Source organism: Gambusia affinis, linkage group LG05, assembly GCF_019740435.1.
Source record: "Gambusia affinis linkage group LG05, SWU_Gaff_1.0, whole genome shotgun sequence".
In the NCBI taxonomy this organism is placed as follows: Eukaryota; Metazoa; Chordata; class Actinopteri; order Cyprinodontiformes; family Poeciliidae; genus Gambusia; species Gambusia affinis.
The window spans coordinates 2,967,965-2,985,679 of record NC_057872.1 but is presented as its reverse complement, the minus strand read 5'-3'; the positions used below and the strand labels follow the sequence as shown (position 1 = coordinate 2,985,679).

At 41.3% G+C, this 17,715-nt stretch overlaps 1 protein-coding gene across 1 annotated transcript in view; it reads right to left on the bottom strand.

Moving 5' to 3' along the window:
- LOC122831300 (dolichyl-diphosphooligosaccharide--protein glycosyltransferase subunit STT3B-like) overlaps window positions 1-17,312 on the bottom strand; it is a 34,580-nt gene extending 17,268 nt beyond the window's left edge. The window contains exon 1 of the mRNA XM_044117388.1: window positions 16,649-17,312. Coding sequence (XP_043973323.1) covers window positions 16,649-16,923 — 275 coding nt within the window. The 5' untranslated portion in view covers window positions 16,924-17,312. The remainder of the gene's footprint in view (window positions 1-16,648) is intronic.
- Window positions 17,313-17,715: the final 403 nt, after the last annotated feature.

The following is a 17,715-nucleotide window of genomic DNA, read 5'->3' as shown; positions in this document are numbered from 1 at the left end:
CTGACTTCGGGGAAGCATGTCTTCCTTTATGATGACAATGTCATTGACCTCAAGGTTGCGACGAGACCGGTGCCATTTTTGTCTTGTAGAAATGTTCAGAAGGTACTCCACTTTCCACCTACTCCAAAACTGTTCTGTTAGATATTGCACTCTGCGCCATCTTTTCCTTGCATACAAGTCTTCCTTCACAAACTTTCCAGGAGGAGGCAGTGCAACTTTTGATTTCATTAATATGAGGTGGTTTGGAGTTAGAGGTTCAGGTGATTTAGGGTCATTGATTCCATCAACGCTTAGTGGTCGGCCATTGATTATAGACATTGCCTCATAAAACAGTGTTCTTAGAGAAGCATCATCCAGCCTGCCTTGTGATTGAGCAATGGTGGCATTGAGAACACTGCGGATGGTTCGAATCTGTCGTTCCCACACACCTCCGGCGTGGCTGGCAGATGGAGCGTTAAATACGAACTCGCACTGTTTATCTGCAAGGAAAGCCTCCAGGGCATCTCTGTCACATTCCTTGAGAGCCTCTTTTAGCTCATTTTTGGCCCCAATGAAATTCGTACCTTGGTCGCAGTACAGCTTACAGACAGCTCCTCTTAAGCTGATGAAGCATCTTAGGCCATTAATGAAAGAGTCTGTGGACAGATTCTCTAACATTTCAATGTGGACTGCGCGTGAGGAAAGGCAGGTAAAGAGGAGTCCATACCTCTTTTGCTCCTTGCGACCTTGCTTGGTGGTGAATGGTCCGAAACAATCCATTCCACTGTAAATGAAAGGATCCGAGACTTCAACTCGTTCCTTCGGTAGCTCAGACATGCGTTGTTCCTCAAGAGGCCGCCGAAGTTTTCGACATTGAACACATCTGTTTATTAGTTTTGCAACTTCTTTGCTCCCACCAATCACCCAAAACCCATTTGCTCTGATCTCCATGAGCGTCTGGCTTCGGCCTTGATGACAAATCTCTGAATGAAAGTGAGATATGATCAGGTTTGTAATGTGATGGTCTTTTGGAAGGATAATAGGGTGTTTCAACTCTTGGCAGAGTGTTGACTTTTTTAGTCTTCCTCCAACCCGGAGAAGTCCCTGATCTACAACAGGATCCAGTTGAAAGAGAGGGCTTGAACTTGGGAGACTATCTTTTGCCTTCAACACTCTTAGCTCTTGAAAAAAGGATTGCTGCTGAAGGAGTTTTATTATTGCATCAGCGGCTCCTTTGCGTTCAACCGCTGTTACAACACTGCCATATTGGGTTATGTTTGGTCTCAGTCTTCTTATTCTTGCCACTACTTTAAGGAGCATTGACCAGCTAGAGAACCTTTCGAAGCGTCTGAGGATGGTGTCTTGTTCGCTTGTTTGAGTTGTAAAGGTTTTGACTGCTTTAACTTCTGGATCACCTACCAACAGTTCAGCTGAGGGAGCAGCTGAGTAGGAAATCTCTTGTTCCCACAGAAACTTTGGGCCAGATAGCCAGCAGGTTGTCATAATCTCTGATGCACTAAGGCCTCTAGAGGCATGGTCTGCTGGATTCTGAGCTGTGTCAATGTAGTGCCACTGTTTGGGATCTGTAATTTCCCTGATCAACTGGACACGATTTGCGACAAAGACATGAAATCTTCGTGCCTCATTGTTGATATATGCCAAGACTACTTGGGAGTCAGTCCAAAAGAACTCCTCATCAATGTTAATCTCGAGCTCTGATCTTAGCATAAAGCTCAACTTAGCTGAAGTGACTGCGGCTGACAGTTCTAGTCGTGGTATGCTTATAATTTTGGTAGGTGCGACTCTAGCTTTAGCTATAACCAGACTACAGTGCACTTTGCTGTCATCACTTATGAACCTAATGTAGGAACATGCTCCATAGCCTATGTTACTTGCATCTGAGAAATGATGCAGTTCCACTTTAACAATGTCTTTTAGGTCAGGTGGATGATAACATCTGGGTACTGTGACTGATTTAAGTTTTTCCAAACCATTTTTCCAGTCCTCCCACCGTGAGAGCAGGTTATCGGGAATGGGGTCATCCCATTCGGTACCTCTACGGCAGAGCTCCTGAAGGATACTTTTGCCACTCAAAGTGAAGGGAGCTACAAAGCCCAGCGGGTCATATAAAGATGAGATAACTGACAGTAGGCTTCGGCGAGTAGGAGGCTGGTCCTTTGTATTTACACTGAAGTTGAAGGTGTCATTTTTAACTGACCACTGGATTCCAAGAACATGACCTTCAGGTGTAGTGTCAGGTTTGAGGTCGAGTGACTCTGTTGTATTGGCTCTTTCTGAAGGTGGAAGATGAGAGAGAGCATCACTTTGGTTGGAATTAAACTTGTGCAGATGTAAACCTGCAAGTTTGCAAAGGGCTTGTGTTTCATTTATGAGCTCTCGAGCCTCTTTGACTGATGGGACACTTGTCAACCCATCGTCTACATAGAAACTCCTTTCAACAAAGTCGGATGCTTTCGGGTAGTCAGATCTGTGCTGTTGTGCCAGGTACTTAAGGCCAAAATTAGCACATCCGGGGGAGGATCCAGCACCGAACAAATGTACAGCCATTCTGTACTCTTTGGACTCTACTTCTAGTTGTCCATCCGGCCACCATAGAAATCGTAAGTAGTTGCGCATCTCTGGGCAGACAAAGAACTGATGGAACATTCGTTCGATGTCGCAGATGATGGCTACATTCTCCCTTCTGAAACGACAGAGTACCCCCACCAGCGAGTTAATCATATCAGGACCTGTGAGAAGAGTATCATTTAGTGAGATGCCAAGAAACTTAGCAGAACAGTCAAAGACGACTCTTAATTTTGTTGGCTTTTTGGGGTGGTACACCCCATGGTGTGGGATGTACCAAGCGATCTCATCATCAGTCACGGGGGGGGCTAGTTCTGCATCACCACTGTTGATAATGTCTTTCATAAAGGCGTTGTAATGCTCGTAATACTGTTTGTCAGCTTTTAGCCTTTTCTTTAGGTGTTGCAGTCGGACTGTGGCTAGCCTCTTATTGTTGGGAAGGGCTGGTGGCTTACCATCTTTGAAGGGAAGCGGCATCTGATAGTGTCCATCTTCTCTCTGCTTTATTGTGTCACTGAGGAGTTGTAGAAAACGAACATCGTCCTGGGATACGTACTTATCCTCATAGTTTCTCTCATTGAAGTCTGACTCTAAGACTCTAAGCACGTCAACAGATGAGGGTGTGGGCATTTGTTTGACATTGATGCGATGCACGTAACTCTGATTTCCCTCTCTGTCTAAGTGGGGATTACCAGACCCGATGACACTCCAACCAAGTATGGTTCTTTGTGCAAAAGGCTCGTTCAATTGTCCTGTGACAATTTCTAGGGGAGCTAGGGCTGATGGACAGTCATAACCGATTAGCAAGCCCACTTCACAATTTTGTAGTGGCTGTAACTGGTTGGCTAGGTCTTTAAGGTGTGGCCACTGAAGTGCAGTTTCCCTAGTGGGAATATGGGACTTGTCAACTGGGATAAAGTCACGAGAGTAGGCTTGTTTTATTTTGACGTACGCATCAGAGTCAAAGCTACGCACCTGTAAGTTGCTAGCAAGTTTGCTTGCTACAACTGTGTCAACAGAGGTCATTGTGCTGAGCTTTAACTGCACTGGTTGCTTATCCACATTCAGCTCAGAGGCCAGGTCTCCTAAAATGAAGGAAGAGTCACTTTGAGTGTCAAGCAGGGCATACGTGAGTATTTTTTTCTGTGGCTCTGATGCAGCTGACACAAAAACTGGTACTATGCTTGATGTTGCAGATGTTTTTCTCGTAAGTACATGGGTCATGACTTCATGCACTTCCTTGTTTGCATTCTCAGCTGGGGAAACAGAATCCTCAGTTCTCCTTTCTTTGGGTTCCTTTACTCCCTCTGTGTGGAGACAGGTGGGATGACGTCGGCCACACTTACTGCAGGAGTGACGTCCTTTGCATTCTTTAGTTACATGGCCTTTTCTCAAACATCCAAAGCAGAGATGATTTTCACGAATGAAAGCTTTCTTCTCATCATTGGTTTTTGCTGAGAATGTAGGACACTTAGCAACACCATGCAATTTGTCCTTGCAAAACAAACAAGGTGGTTTAGGTTTAGGACCGACCACTGTGGGCAAGGGAGACTTTGTCTGGACAGTTGTAGTAAGTGCTTTAGCTCTTTTAATGTGTCTCTCCTCTGTTTTCTCACTCATTAGGAATGGTGAGGCGACAGGATGACAAGCAACTTTAGCTTCCTTTTGTAAGAACTGTGTGAACTGACCAAAACTGGGGTACTCCTGATGTTTGTCTAGCTCCTCCACAACAATGCGACTCCATCTCTGTATTATCCAGTCAGGCAGTTTTTTGAGAAGCTTGTGATTTTCCTCACAATCGTTCAGGATTTCTAGACCCTTGACTTGGGGAATAGCCTCTGCACAGCTCTGAAGAAAGTCTGCAAACTCTCTCAGTGCTAAAGGATCGTTAGCAGCTATTTTGGGCCATTTTGTAAGCTTGTTCCTAAATGCTCTTTGGACAATGAATGGGCTGCCATACCTTTCTTGCAGAACATTCCAGATGCCCTGGTATGCCTCTTCAGTGTTGCGATAAAAATATCCCTCTACCGCCTTTCGAGCTTCACCTGCAATATAACTCTTTAGATACAATATTTTCTCGCAAGCAGGTAAGGGTTTGTTGCCAATTATCGCCATAAAGGATACTTTCCAGTCAACAAACTTTAGAGGGTCACCACTAAAGATAGCTGGCTCCGGTACAGGAAGTCGGTTTAAGGTAAGGGAGTTTGCTAGAGCTTGAGCTAAGCTAAGTTCTCCTTGTTTTGCACCAGAGTAATGATGCTGAAACGACGAAGCCAATGGATTTAAGGAGTGATGTGGTACACTGACAGAGTCATTTAAAGCATTCTCATGGTTGTGGCAGGCTTCTAGATCACAGCTTTCAACATCACTTAAAGTTCTTAAAGCTCTTACACGTGCTGCTGCTATTTTTACTTCACTTTCTGCCTTTAAATGCTGTAGTCTGATTTTTTCCTGCTCAAGCCTTGCCTTTGTTTCCACTTCTTCTTGTTTTAACTTTGCCAGTGTTTCGTTTTCCTTCAACTTCCATTCATTCTCCATTTGGTTGACTTTAGTTTGCTGTGCAAGTATTTCTTGCACAGCCTTTGCTTGTTCTATTTTAGCTGCGAATTCAGCTTCTGCTTCATGACTGCTTGAAGAATCTGTCTTTGAGCGTGCAACTGAATCTTCTGGGAATGATGTTTCAGTTTTTGTATCTCCAAACACAGAGCCATAGTCATTTTTGTTGAGCATCAACCTTACTCTTTCCTTTTCAAGGCGATCATTAAAAGGCTGATCAATATTTTCTTGTCGTTTAGCAATAACCTCACAAATGTCTGTTGTAAGCACAGTACAGGCATCCATTCTTTTAACTACATTAGGGGTCATATTTTGGTGAATAGGTTCATAATGTTTTGTACAGCCGCATGCTTGTCCCTTATGTCATGGCTGGCACTGTTTAAATCTTCAGGTGAGCAGAAAGCCTTCAGTTTTGTTCTAATTTCTATAGCTGACTCCTTCCAAGAATCATATGCTCTGTTAAATGCTTGTTCATGTTTCTTTGCATCCTGTTCATGCATTTCTTTGCCCTTTTCAGTTAGGTGTCTTTCACGATTGCTGGATCTCACCTCTTGCTGTTCTACGTTGTTGGGTTCTTCAGCAGTGTACAACATTTTGTTCCTTTAATGTGTGTGTTTGTGCTTTGTAGTAATGTCTGGACTTAAATTTGAATAAGTGTTGCTTTAACTTTAAGACTATGTGGGAAACAACACTCAGATCAGACATTTAAACCATGTAGGTAAACAATTTAGCATCCACACATATAACAAATATGACTGTAATACTACTGATGAAAAATTACTTAGAGGAAAACCAACCCATACAATTTAAGAAATACCATTTACTTAATGCACACCCACTATAGCTTTAAGATGTTAAACCAGGACTGCATTTAAGGCTTTAAACTCTTAATTAATATGCAGGTAATTTGATCTTTTCATCAAAGTCCTTATTGAGTAAAATACCTGAACCTTTATGAATAACTGAGTCAGAGTCCAATATGAAGAGCCGTGATGAAGTGGCAATGATTCTTGACAGGAATAGTCTCTTGGCTGGTGCAGGCCTCGCTCACTGACACGTGGGTTGCACTCGTCTAATATGGAAGCGTCTTTCAATCAGCGACGAGTTTTCACTGTAGCAGTCCCTCAGACCCAAGAATACAGGAGAGCTTCGACGGGTGCAGTAGATTTGTATTTAATTCTTTAGAAGCCAAGTTTGTTAAATAGCTCCAAATACACCGTGACACCGTGAAAACTAAAAGAAAAGAAAATACATTCGCTTAGGTGCCTTTGTTAACACAAAATATGAATACATTACATAAAACAATGCTAACTTCACGAACATGTACCTCGCTCCGCTGTCCAAGGGCTGCAAAGTTCATGGCGCTAAAGTCCGTGTCGCCTTTAGCCTTCTCTGAAGAATGTGCGCTACAGTCCAGAGTCATAAAGATGAAGAAAATCCTCCTCTTCCTCGTGGGATATTTCAGCCCAAAGTGCTGACTGACAGGAAACTAGCAACACTTCTTCTTATTTTGGCTTTAAAATGAAGGTACTAACTCAACGCGAACCAAACTACGGCGCCCCCTAGTGGGTACTATGGGTAACACCCTACAAACATCATAAATGATGGAACAGGCATTTACAAAAGTAATGATTAATCCTGATAAATATTCATTAGCAGCAGCCATGGGGACTCTTCATGATGCATCATTTCACCGTTAATCAGCTGTAAAAAAAAAAAAAAAGGTAATTAAGCAAATTAAAAAATAGATTTTTCAGTTAGACCTGTAAAGTGCTAGATTTTGTGACATTGCTTTCTTGACTTTTCTGTCTTTGTACTTTATTTATATTTCCTCAAAAAACTTCTCAGTTATCATCCAGTTTCTTTGTTCCACCTATTCAGTCGTTAAAGAGAACAGCCTAACAGCTCATATTGTCATAACAGTTATGACAATATGTTATGAGGTGGAACCTTTATGATTAGATTACATTCCAGAAGTGAGAGGAGGATTACTGTTTCAGTGAGCCTGCGAGTTAAGATCCACCAAGATTAAAATGATGCTTTCACAGCATGAAAGCCCTGATTCCAATGACTATTGTTCACAAGTAGGGGTGCACTGATTGCAGTTTTCTGGCCAAACACTGAATTCTAAAAAGCCGACTTGGTGATTCTGAATTTGATGAATCTGGATTTTTTTTAGAGTCAAAGTCGCTAAGTTGGCAACAGTGGTTGACTGTTAACTGAGCCCTGGTGGGTGGGTCTGTCAGTTATAGGGTTTCCCCCACTGCATTATAAGTCTGGTGGGCCACCAGGCTAAGTCTTTTTAAAAGGCCTTTAGATTTAAACAACAAATGCTACTAAAGGTAATACACTGGACTCCCATGGGGCCACAGTATGTGAATATTTGAGACCCATTCTAAAATGCTAATAACTGCCTATTTTCATAGTTCGAACACAAAATATACATTAGTACACACAATGAAAACCGTCTTAGCACTACCATGGAAAATAACATCCACTGTTTTCTTATCTCTACTGTTGGGAGTACAGCCAATCAGGAGCAAGAAAAATTAATGACATTCCTCAATGCCGTTCTTTGCTGCATTAATATTGCTTACAGTGATACAGCACTACTCCACAGCACAATAATATACAGTACCAATGAGTGAGAGATTATTCAAACATGCAGAGTGCAACTGTGTTTGGACACAGAAATTGGCCAACACTCTATCTTAACCGCAGAGAAGAAAGAGCACACACTGAGTTCAGATCAGCTCATTTAGGCTGATTCACCCCAAATGTCATCACAGGGCGCTGCACAGAACAAAAAACAGGAGCAATTTTAACCAAGTCATATTTATATTCAATCCAACAATAGAGTTCAGCCAATCAACTCAAATTCCAGCTCCAAACAGTAGGACTCAAAAAATGACAGCCTAACAATCATACTGTATTCTACTGCAAATAAGCTGAGGATTAAACTTCCAAAGGTACTGGTAATAATAATGACTAATCATTCTACTCCAGAAAGCTAATGTTTCTGTAGCTCAGTGTGAGCAAGGAAGAAGAGGCAATTGTAGTAGAAATGCACCAATCAGACAAAATTTCTTTAATCTTAAATGTAAAACGCATAGTTTTTTTGTATAGTGTTAGTGTTGGCTTAACCACACTATGCCAACTCTAGTGTAGTAGTTCATTTTGCAAATAGCCTTTTTATAAATTCTGCATACTGCAGTTAATGCTGTAATATGTGTATATCTACACATACTGCAATATATTTATAAAAAATATATTTACATATTTGTTGAAATTGTCACTGTTATGACAATATGTTATGAGAAATAATCTGTGAGGAAAAAAGGAAAAGAAAACTGAGCTCCTCTTCCTTCTCTCAGTGCTAACTAGAAACAACCAATCAGAGACAGGAGGCAGCTCTTAGCGCTGTCAATCACAATCTCGTGTAACGCACAGAGATCGTGATTGAGCATTCACACAGTCTGTTGTGAATTCTAGGTTAGTTAGTATAACCGCTGATGACGGCAGATAAACTAGTTTTTCTGATCAGTGAGTTTGTTTCTCTGCCATTAGCAAATTAGCAGCAAGTACACATGGTTGATTGACAGCACTAAGACCTTCCTCCTGGCTCTGATTGGTTGGTTTGCTCTGATTGGGACCAGTAAATTCAATGAGACAGAATAGTAGATAAGGGAGGAGATGGAGGAGATCAATCTTTTCACAGATTATTTGTCTCATGCCATACGGTGATGATATGGTGATGGTTGCTACATACTGCAGTTTTAATGATGGATCGACTACTAAATTAGTTGAATCATCATTTCATCACACTTAATCCAATCAATAGTTTCAGTGTTGAGAGCATGTAGGCATATAGATCCATGTATAATCCTTATTGGCGGTAATCAAGAAGTGATTACTGTGATTACAGTAATCTAAACTGTACAGAAACGTTGCAAACTGATGAACTTCAGCAAAACTGGCAAAACCTTCACTTTGTCAATATTTAATAGAGAAGTACCTCCCGCCATGGTCTGTTGGATGCCAGAAAGGTCAGACCAGCACGCCTCCACACGCAGAGAAAGACAAATGAAAAGAAGCCAATTAGCCGCTGATGGTAGTAAACAGCTCTGACGAGAGACTAAAGGGAGAAAGAACGTGGAGTGAACTGCAAAGAAGTTGAACATGTTCGAGGAACACATCTGCAAACAGTTCTCATCACAGAACTGGACCTCGTTTTACCCTGCAACACCTCTGGTTGCTGAACCGCCATGGGTGACGTTGAGTAAACCCAAAAGATCAAACTAAAACAAGATGACATTAGGGGGTTTCTGGAAGGACCTTCAGGCTTATTACAAAGCAGTTTCATCATCACAGTCTGTCAGAGTGCTTAAACAGCACAGGGATTTTTGCAACATAGAAATTCACTTCTAAGGTTAACAACCTGTACAAACGTGTCACAGCCAATCACAGTCTTTGTCACAGACGTTCCAATCGATTATAAATGAAGACGGCTGGCTTAATTCTGACTAGATGACCCTTTATTCACAGAGACGGTTCTAAGGGGAGGATGTGATGGTGCCACAACATGATGAATGTATAGTGGTGAGCTCCCTAAGTCTGTATTTCTTTAGAAGTGCACAGTACAAAATACCTTAAAGAAGATGACCTACAATTCAAGCACTATGTCAGGAAGTGATGATCAAGAGTGAGAAGACCTTATTCTGCTTTGCAAAGCCCTGAAACATTGGGAAAGAATAAAAAGCTACTTTAAACAAGATGTAAAAAAAATTTTAAAAAAATCAGTGAAGGAAGAGTAAGAGTTTTAAGATGAAGTTCTACAGGAACAGAGGAGTCAAAACACAAGACTCACAGAGGCTTAAGTTTGGTTTGCTGCTGAGTCAGCTCACCTCAGGATGGAAGACACTAACCATGCAAGGCAAAATAGTTTACTAACAGAGAGGTTCTAGAAGAAATAACTTTTATATTTGTGGAATGGTGGAGCGTAAGGAAGGAACCCCACAAAAATTGTGACTGAACTCTGGAAAAGGCAGACTACGCTGCCTTGATGTACCGACGCTCGACACACAACGGTGATACAGAGCATGCCTGCAAAAGCCTGTGACAGATCCAACTCCATGCACAACAATCGTCGGCTTCAAGCAACCCCACATACGGGAGAAGTGTTATAAGAAAATACCAGACTAAAATCTGACAGAAAGCTTTATTTTTATGATGTCAACATCATCAGAATTCGGGGAGATGCGCAAAGCATATGGCCTGGTAAAAACGATCCTCAAGAGGATCTGATTTCAGACACCCTATTGTTAAAAAACACATTGAAAGACAGGATTACGGATCTACCAAAACACAGATGAAGCAGCCCCAAACAAATGTGGAATTCAAGGATAAATGCCGTAGCAGTTATGGAGGAGAAGCTGAATGAAGTATTGCCATGGAAACACACCAACGCTGCAGCTTGGCGTTTAACCAGACCTGGCAGTAGATCGGAACTGAGCTGCAATGTGGTATGATGGCACACTTTAAATGAGCACATCCCCCTTTTACAGTGCTGAAAAGCCTTTTGTGAAGATGAGGTGTCTTTCTACCGTTACTGCTCATGAAAGATGAGGTCATCTGAAGCTTCAGTATTTAAGTTATACACCACTGTTAGGATCTAGATACAGTACAGACCAAAAGTTGGCACACACCTTGTAATTGAATTCAATTACAAGGTGTGTCCAAACTTTTGGTCTGTACTGTATTTTATATATTTCCTTAATCAGTTATCTGAAGTTAATCTGAGCATTTCTTGAATATACTATAAATACCTAAGACTGAACTCAATAGGCAGTTCAAGACAGGGAATGTGTGTATATGGCTGAATTTTGGAGAACTAAAGTATAAAACTACATGCTAATGTCCACTCACAAATACAAAGGACTCTTATGTAGGATGAATATGGATGAATATTTTACACTAGCGACGATTTTGTACTAGAAAAAGTTAATGTGCCATATTCAGATACTCACAGTATTATATGAAAGCATCAACGATACACCACATCAGCGAACAGATGCAGTTTAAAATTGCAGAGACTTATGAAAAACATGGGTGTTTTAGTGATGAGGAAAACGGGATGTTGGTTTTAAAGGAGTAGGAATGCGCCGATTGTGCAGGTGTTCGATTTCACGAATACCTGCACGTGAAACCGATCTCATCTACTTCTACAAAGGTCTGGAAAATAAGATCTTGCCCAGGTCCCTCTTGAAAATGAGATCCAGATCTCAATGGGGGTTTCCTGGTTAAATAAAGGAAAAAAAAAAAATAAAAAAATAAAAAACGATGTGAACATTCAAGGTGTATTGTGACCTTATAACATCTGACAGGAGCCGTTTCCGCTGACCATACAATTTTAATTACAAAAATTAATTTGTTTCATGGGGGGTCCATAGTGGCACAGTTGATATCACTGTTGCCTTGCAACAAGAAGGTCCTGGGTTCAATTCCCAGCCCAGAGTCTTTTTGCATGGACTTTGCATCTTCTCCCTGTGCATGGTGGATTCTGTTCCTCCCACAGTCCAAAAACCTGACCTGAATTTGCCACATTCAGCAACATTTTTTCCAGAAATGTAGTGGAATTTCTATGCTTCAAAATGGTCCATGAACTTTAATTGGCAACAAAGTAGTCAAAGGCCACTGGAAGTGATAACCGAATACTATTGTGGAATGTGTAAGGCGTTACCGTAGGGCTGGAGCGTCGGCCGGTGTTTGAGACGTGGCTCAGATGGAGCCAGACCCTCAGAGGGAAGTCCAACTAACCAGCAAACAGCTTCAGTACATCAGAAGGGGATGAGCGCTAATGAAGCTGTTTTTCTCTCTTGTCTGATTCTGTGGCTGATCGACGCATGTTTAATACGACCAACATTCAAAGCACTACCAACTACTGGCAAGCTGCCTCATGCCGACGCCGATTACTGTCAGATCTATAGTGGCTTGATCTGGAGCTTCTGAAGGAGAGGGACCATTAACCAGACTCATCAAAGGGATGCAGGGTGTGGGGAGGAAGGAAGGAGGGGGAGCAGGACAGCAGGGGGCTGAAACAACCGTTTGCTCTCTTGCAATGTTCTTCCTAAAGATAAACAACAGAAAGATAGCAACCTTGTAGCGAGGCACCATGAGGGAAACTGTCATCAACCTGAGCAAATTCACTTCCTGTTCACTCTTTAAGAAAAAAAAACCACTATTAAATATAGAATATACATCAAAGATTTATTAACACAAGACTTCCACTAGACAAGTGAAAACTCCTTTCAGAATATGTGATTCCATCAGAGATGCAACAAGAAATCAGCTGACTACTGAATCAGACACAGGACTATTTAAAGCTATCTATCTCCAGTATCAAAAAGATACTTAAAAATTAAATTACGCAAACGGATAGATGGCTGAGGTTCATTCAGGGTGCAAGAGAGGGAGAGAGCAAGACTCCCAGTAGATAACAAGAATACAAAATTTGCAGCAAGATGCAATTAATTTACTAAGTCAATCATTGATAATTAACTTTGTAATCAATTTGTCTTTGATTCACATGACAACTTAAAATGGCTTGTAAGCTAACATCAGCTTAAAGAATATCATAAAATATGCTTGTAAACGTTACAACCAGCATAACGGTTATCTGAACTTATTAAAATACAGGCAGGAAGTCACCATTGACGACAAGACACTTCACCTTCCCATCTCCAGTGATAGGAGTGCCAATTTGTTGGCCTTTATGGTCCTGGTCATTGGAATCTGAAGAGTGTTCATTTGAATTTGGACACCCTATTGCATCTTAAGGATACTGGTACAGTGGTACATCATTAACTCCCATAAAGAATAAAAAAAGGCTTCTTTTCCCATTTCTATTTGTGCAATATCAATATTTTGATTTAATTTCTGTTTTAAAACATTAGTAAAACCTGGTTCCTAAAAAGTACTCATAGGAGGAAAACTAGACGAATATAGTATGAACATAGTTTTTATATGTTCTTAAACAAATATCACCATCAGTAAAAAGAAAAAAAAATTGAATCATTTAGAATGACTAGGAGCTGAAACTGGCATGCAGAACTCTAATTTTTGTGTCTTTTACCCCTAAACATCAGCCAGATGTGAGGTTTTGGCCAAACGTTGCTTAATGTTCTAACTTCCTGATGTGGGCAAAGGACAGAACACAGGCACATTCAGACACAGGAGGACTCCCACGATTCCCCAGCTAACCAAATATCTCGTTTACATAAAGCCACCTGCCAAACACTGGAGGAGGGTGATGGAACAATGAAGCACTGTAGGAATAAATTTCACCGTGTCGTGCTGCATTAGGCTCTCGGAGAGCGACGGCGCAGGAGCTAAAGGATTCTCACCCAGGAAGAGCTTTCAGGTCTGTTCTGTGTGAGCCAGCAGACAGACACCAGGCCGGCGGTTAAATCCACACCAGCAGACTCAGTAATCATTAAACGCTGCTCACTGATGCAATGCAGACTTGGAAAACGCAACGGCCAAATAGAAGGCTTAGGTAGTTTGAGATTAGAATGTAAGCTGGTGGACTCTCAAATTAAATAGCACCAAAAAAAAAAGAGGAAAAAAAAAAAAACGCAGCAATTTTGTTTTATTAATTGTGCTTATCAAGCAAATATGTAGTGTGTAAAAACAAAGTAGCCCTTTATCAGAATGAAATACACTGGTGACCTAATTCTGTAACCTGCCAGGGGTGACTTTACAGGTTTTTAACAAAAAAATAAATTAATTAATTAAAAACATCACACTAAAACATGTATATGGGAATGATAAACGTCTTACAAACTGATATGTTTTTAACTTTTGCACCCCCAGATTTTAATGTATTTATGTTAAAACTGCAGTCCTGCTTCAACCGCCATATTTACAAACCAAATGTCTCAGGCCTTCCTTCAGTATATCGTAAGCCTGGCGGGCCACCAGGCTTTACTTGCACCCCCAACAGTCTAAGCATTGTTTATTTATTACAGGAGTTTTTATACACCAGTAACAACGATAGCAAAGACGGGTGAAATTGTCTCTTTGGTGAAACAGTTGTAAGCACAATGGCAACATAGTTTTGTCAGTGTGATTGCGAACACATAGAAAACTGAAGTCAAATGACTGTTTTAATTCACCTTAACTCCATAAGGTGAAGTCAAGGTGACTGTTTTCACCAGTCTGAACGCCAACAACTTCAGCGAATAAAGTAATGAGTCCCGGACAAAGGGTCAAAAAATTTGAACACTAATTAGGATGAAATCATTGAAGTACAAAAAAAACAAACATTTATTTTACTTGTATTTTATATGTACACATAATTACCTTGTTGAATTTCCTGTCAACTTTAAACATCTTTAATTTTAACACAGTGGGCTGCTGGAAGAGGTTAGGAAAAACATTGTCTTGTCTGATGAGTCTGTATTTCATTTAGATGGTAAAGTCAGAATTTTGGGGTAAATCTGAAAGCTTTTTTCCAGATTTACCCCAATCTGGTATCACTGCTGTAGGCAGGCTGGTGATGTAAAGCAAACAAGTTTAAAAGGTTTTAAACATCACTGCACAATATACAACTTGGTTGGATTGATGGCCTTAGTCTCTCATAGACTCAATCGTTGGTATATTTTTATTTGTAATCCCATACTTGGACTACTTCCTTCAACTTTCAGGGTTTCCTTCAGTGCATTATAAGCCTGGTGGGCTACCAAGCTCCACTTGGACACCCTGTATTCGTTGCTCTACAAAAATAGAAAGTTCACCTTTAGGACATAAAGTCCAAACTGAACTTTGAGAGAAATCGTTTCAGTTTTCAGCTCCAACTTCTTGGAGCAGAAGTACACAAACCTCAGGTTGCTGTTGTCACTAAACTGTTTTTAAGATGGATTCTGAGAAGGACTCATTCATCTGTAAATGTTTCACTTGTGAAATCTTTTAGCTAACTTATTTATGATGGTGTTAACTTTTTCTGTTTTGCTGTGAATGCTCTGTAAACTGTGTGCTGCTGTCAGAAATGTTTAACTTTTTTTTTTCTGGTGAAACAAAGGTTAATAATAATTAACGATAATATTAATAATGGTGTGAGAGAACTGGCACAAATTTCCTATCCTACAAATGCTCAATTTTACAAGTAATCTCAAAGCATGTTCTTGAAGATCAACTTGATTCCATTGTACAGTCACCACATGTCAACCAGAGGACCTTTGGGACTGGGTTGGACTGGGAGCTTTGCATGGTGATAATGTCATTACAGATCTTTGTAGCTATGTTTTCCATCTAAGTGTCATGTGAACATTAAGTGAACTTTAAACATGTCACAACAAACAACAACAAAAAAAAAAACAGTAAATGTGATTTAGGTATGTTCACATCAACTGGTCTGCAGAGAATCAACCAGTCTATGCTAAGCATGATTTTTCTCAGATGTTGGTGGCTGTAATAAACAGGAAGTAGAGGTTGCAAACTAGCATGGAGCACACATCTCAGGAAAATGAAGACTGTGCTCCCCTCCGAGCCGGGGTTCTAGACTTTGGATAATGCGAGTTTCATGAGTCTGGTAAGACACAGACACACCAGTGGATGCGAGCGTTCACTACTTCAGTAATTATTCAACAAATGTATTTCCATCTCCTCTTTAGCCTCTTTAGCCACTCATCAACTCTTTCTTGGAAAACCCAAAAATCACATCAAGCAAGCGTAAAAACAATTTTGCAAAATCGAGTAAGTTATCTTGAATTTTGCTGTTTCCATCAACATTTTCCACTTTCCCCACACATTGGAAAATGTACATAAAGAACCTTGATGGAAACAAGATTAACAGGCTAACATCTCAGGAATATTTCCAACAGTTCCTTACATTCAGGTCTTGAGGAACTCAGTCAGATCTGAAGTTGTAAGGGAGACTGTCTACCAATAAGCTGTGCTTAATAAACTGGCTAGTTAGTGCATGTCTGAATATCATCCTCAATATTTGTTCCTTGTGCAGATTTTGCATTCAGCTTTGAAAATCTAAACTCTGATCAGTGTGCACCACTAGACACTTAAAAAAACAATCAGCTGCATGAGATAAATAAGAAGTTAATTTCACTTCTAAAACTCAAGCAAAGGTTTTGATACTTAAGGAACATTCCAACGTCTACAGAACCAGTTTCTGCAGTGTGTGGCAAAACTGCAAAGCAGCTGAGAACCAGAACATGCAGACATTACAGCCTGCAATCAGTGCTGCTGCTCCAAAGCAACAAAGTCAGAAGTGAACCCTGAGTAAACAACGGAGAAATCTGGTAGAGGGACTGGTGGCGCAGCTGTTTGTTTCCGGGTTGAAATTGTCATCATTCCCCAAATTTCCTACGCTGCTGCTTCAAAGCGTCTTTCTATCAGCAACACCACGTTCAGGATTACCAAACACCCAGAAAACTTGCGGGAAAACACCGGAATATGTCTTAAAGAAGGCTGCGCAAATCGTGGCAACCCGTCAGCTTTACAGAAGACAACTTACCAAGGGTCAAACTCGTGAATGATGCTTTCGAAGCGGATGACAGCGAAGAGCCTGGAGCTGAAACCGGCCAGACAGGCCAGAAACAGGATGGTGAAAGACAGCAGGGACTGCCAGCCGGCCGGTTGCGACAGGCCGCCGGACAGACCTCCCCCGGAGCTAGCCATGCCGTCTCTCTCCGCCGCCGCGGTGCTGCTGCGGCCATTCCCAGAGTACGTCGTCGCGGAGGTCAGCGAGGATTTGTGTTTGCTCTCTGAAATCTGGTGATGCTCCGCCATTATTCTACGTCAGCCCCGCGGTGGCAACCAAGCAAATGGAGCTATCTGATATCACACAGGAAGGGACCCCCCTCTTGCCTTCCTATTCTGCGCCACGCTTCACTTCTGAGCCACTCGCACACAGCACCTTCCCCGGACACCCCGGAGCCCTCCAAGGTAGCTTCAGAGATTCCCGACTGTCTGACCTTATTCCCCGCTGAAGGTAGGAGCAGCTAGATGATTCCTGGGAACCACATTGCAGCACAGTTTGGCTGCACCCTAGAAGTGTCACACGCGGCTCGAGGAGTTCCTCCTTCCTTCCTTGGAGCTGAATGAAAGGGGCGGGATCTGTTCGTGGAACAGGAAGAGTCGTCAGCCTCTCACAACGAGACAGGTACAGCGTGGACGGACACCGCTCCTGCGGAAGTCCAATCAGGTGACACGGCGCGTGACAGACAAGCATAAGGACTAATGAGAAAGCCGAAGCCTGACTCTCATGACGTACCTCCCTCCCCCCACCCAACAAGCAAAAGCCGTTGAGGCGGGGGAGGGGCCGACTGCGGTACAGGTGACCAACGCTGATGGCTCCTGGTTCAGTGGCACTTATATATATATATATATATATATATATATATATATATATATATATATATACGTGTGTGTGTGAAATAATAATTGAAATGTGTTATTAATGCATTAAAAATGGAAATAAATATAGAAATAATTTATTAATACATATTACATATTAAATTTTTTAAATATATTAAATTATGTGTGACATTATTTAATATATTTACTTATGTTTTATATTAC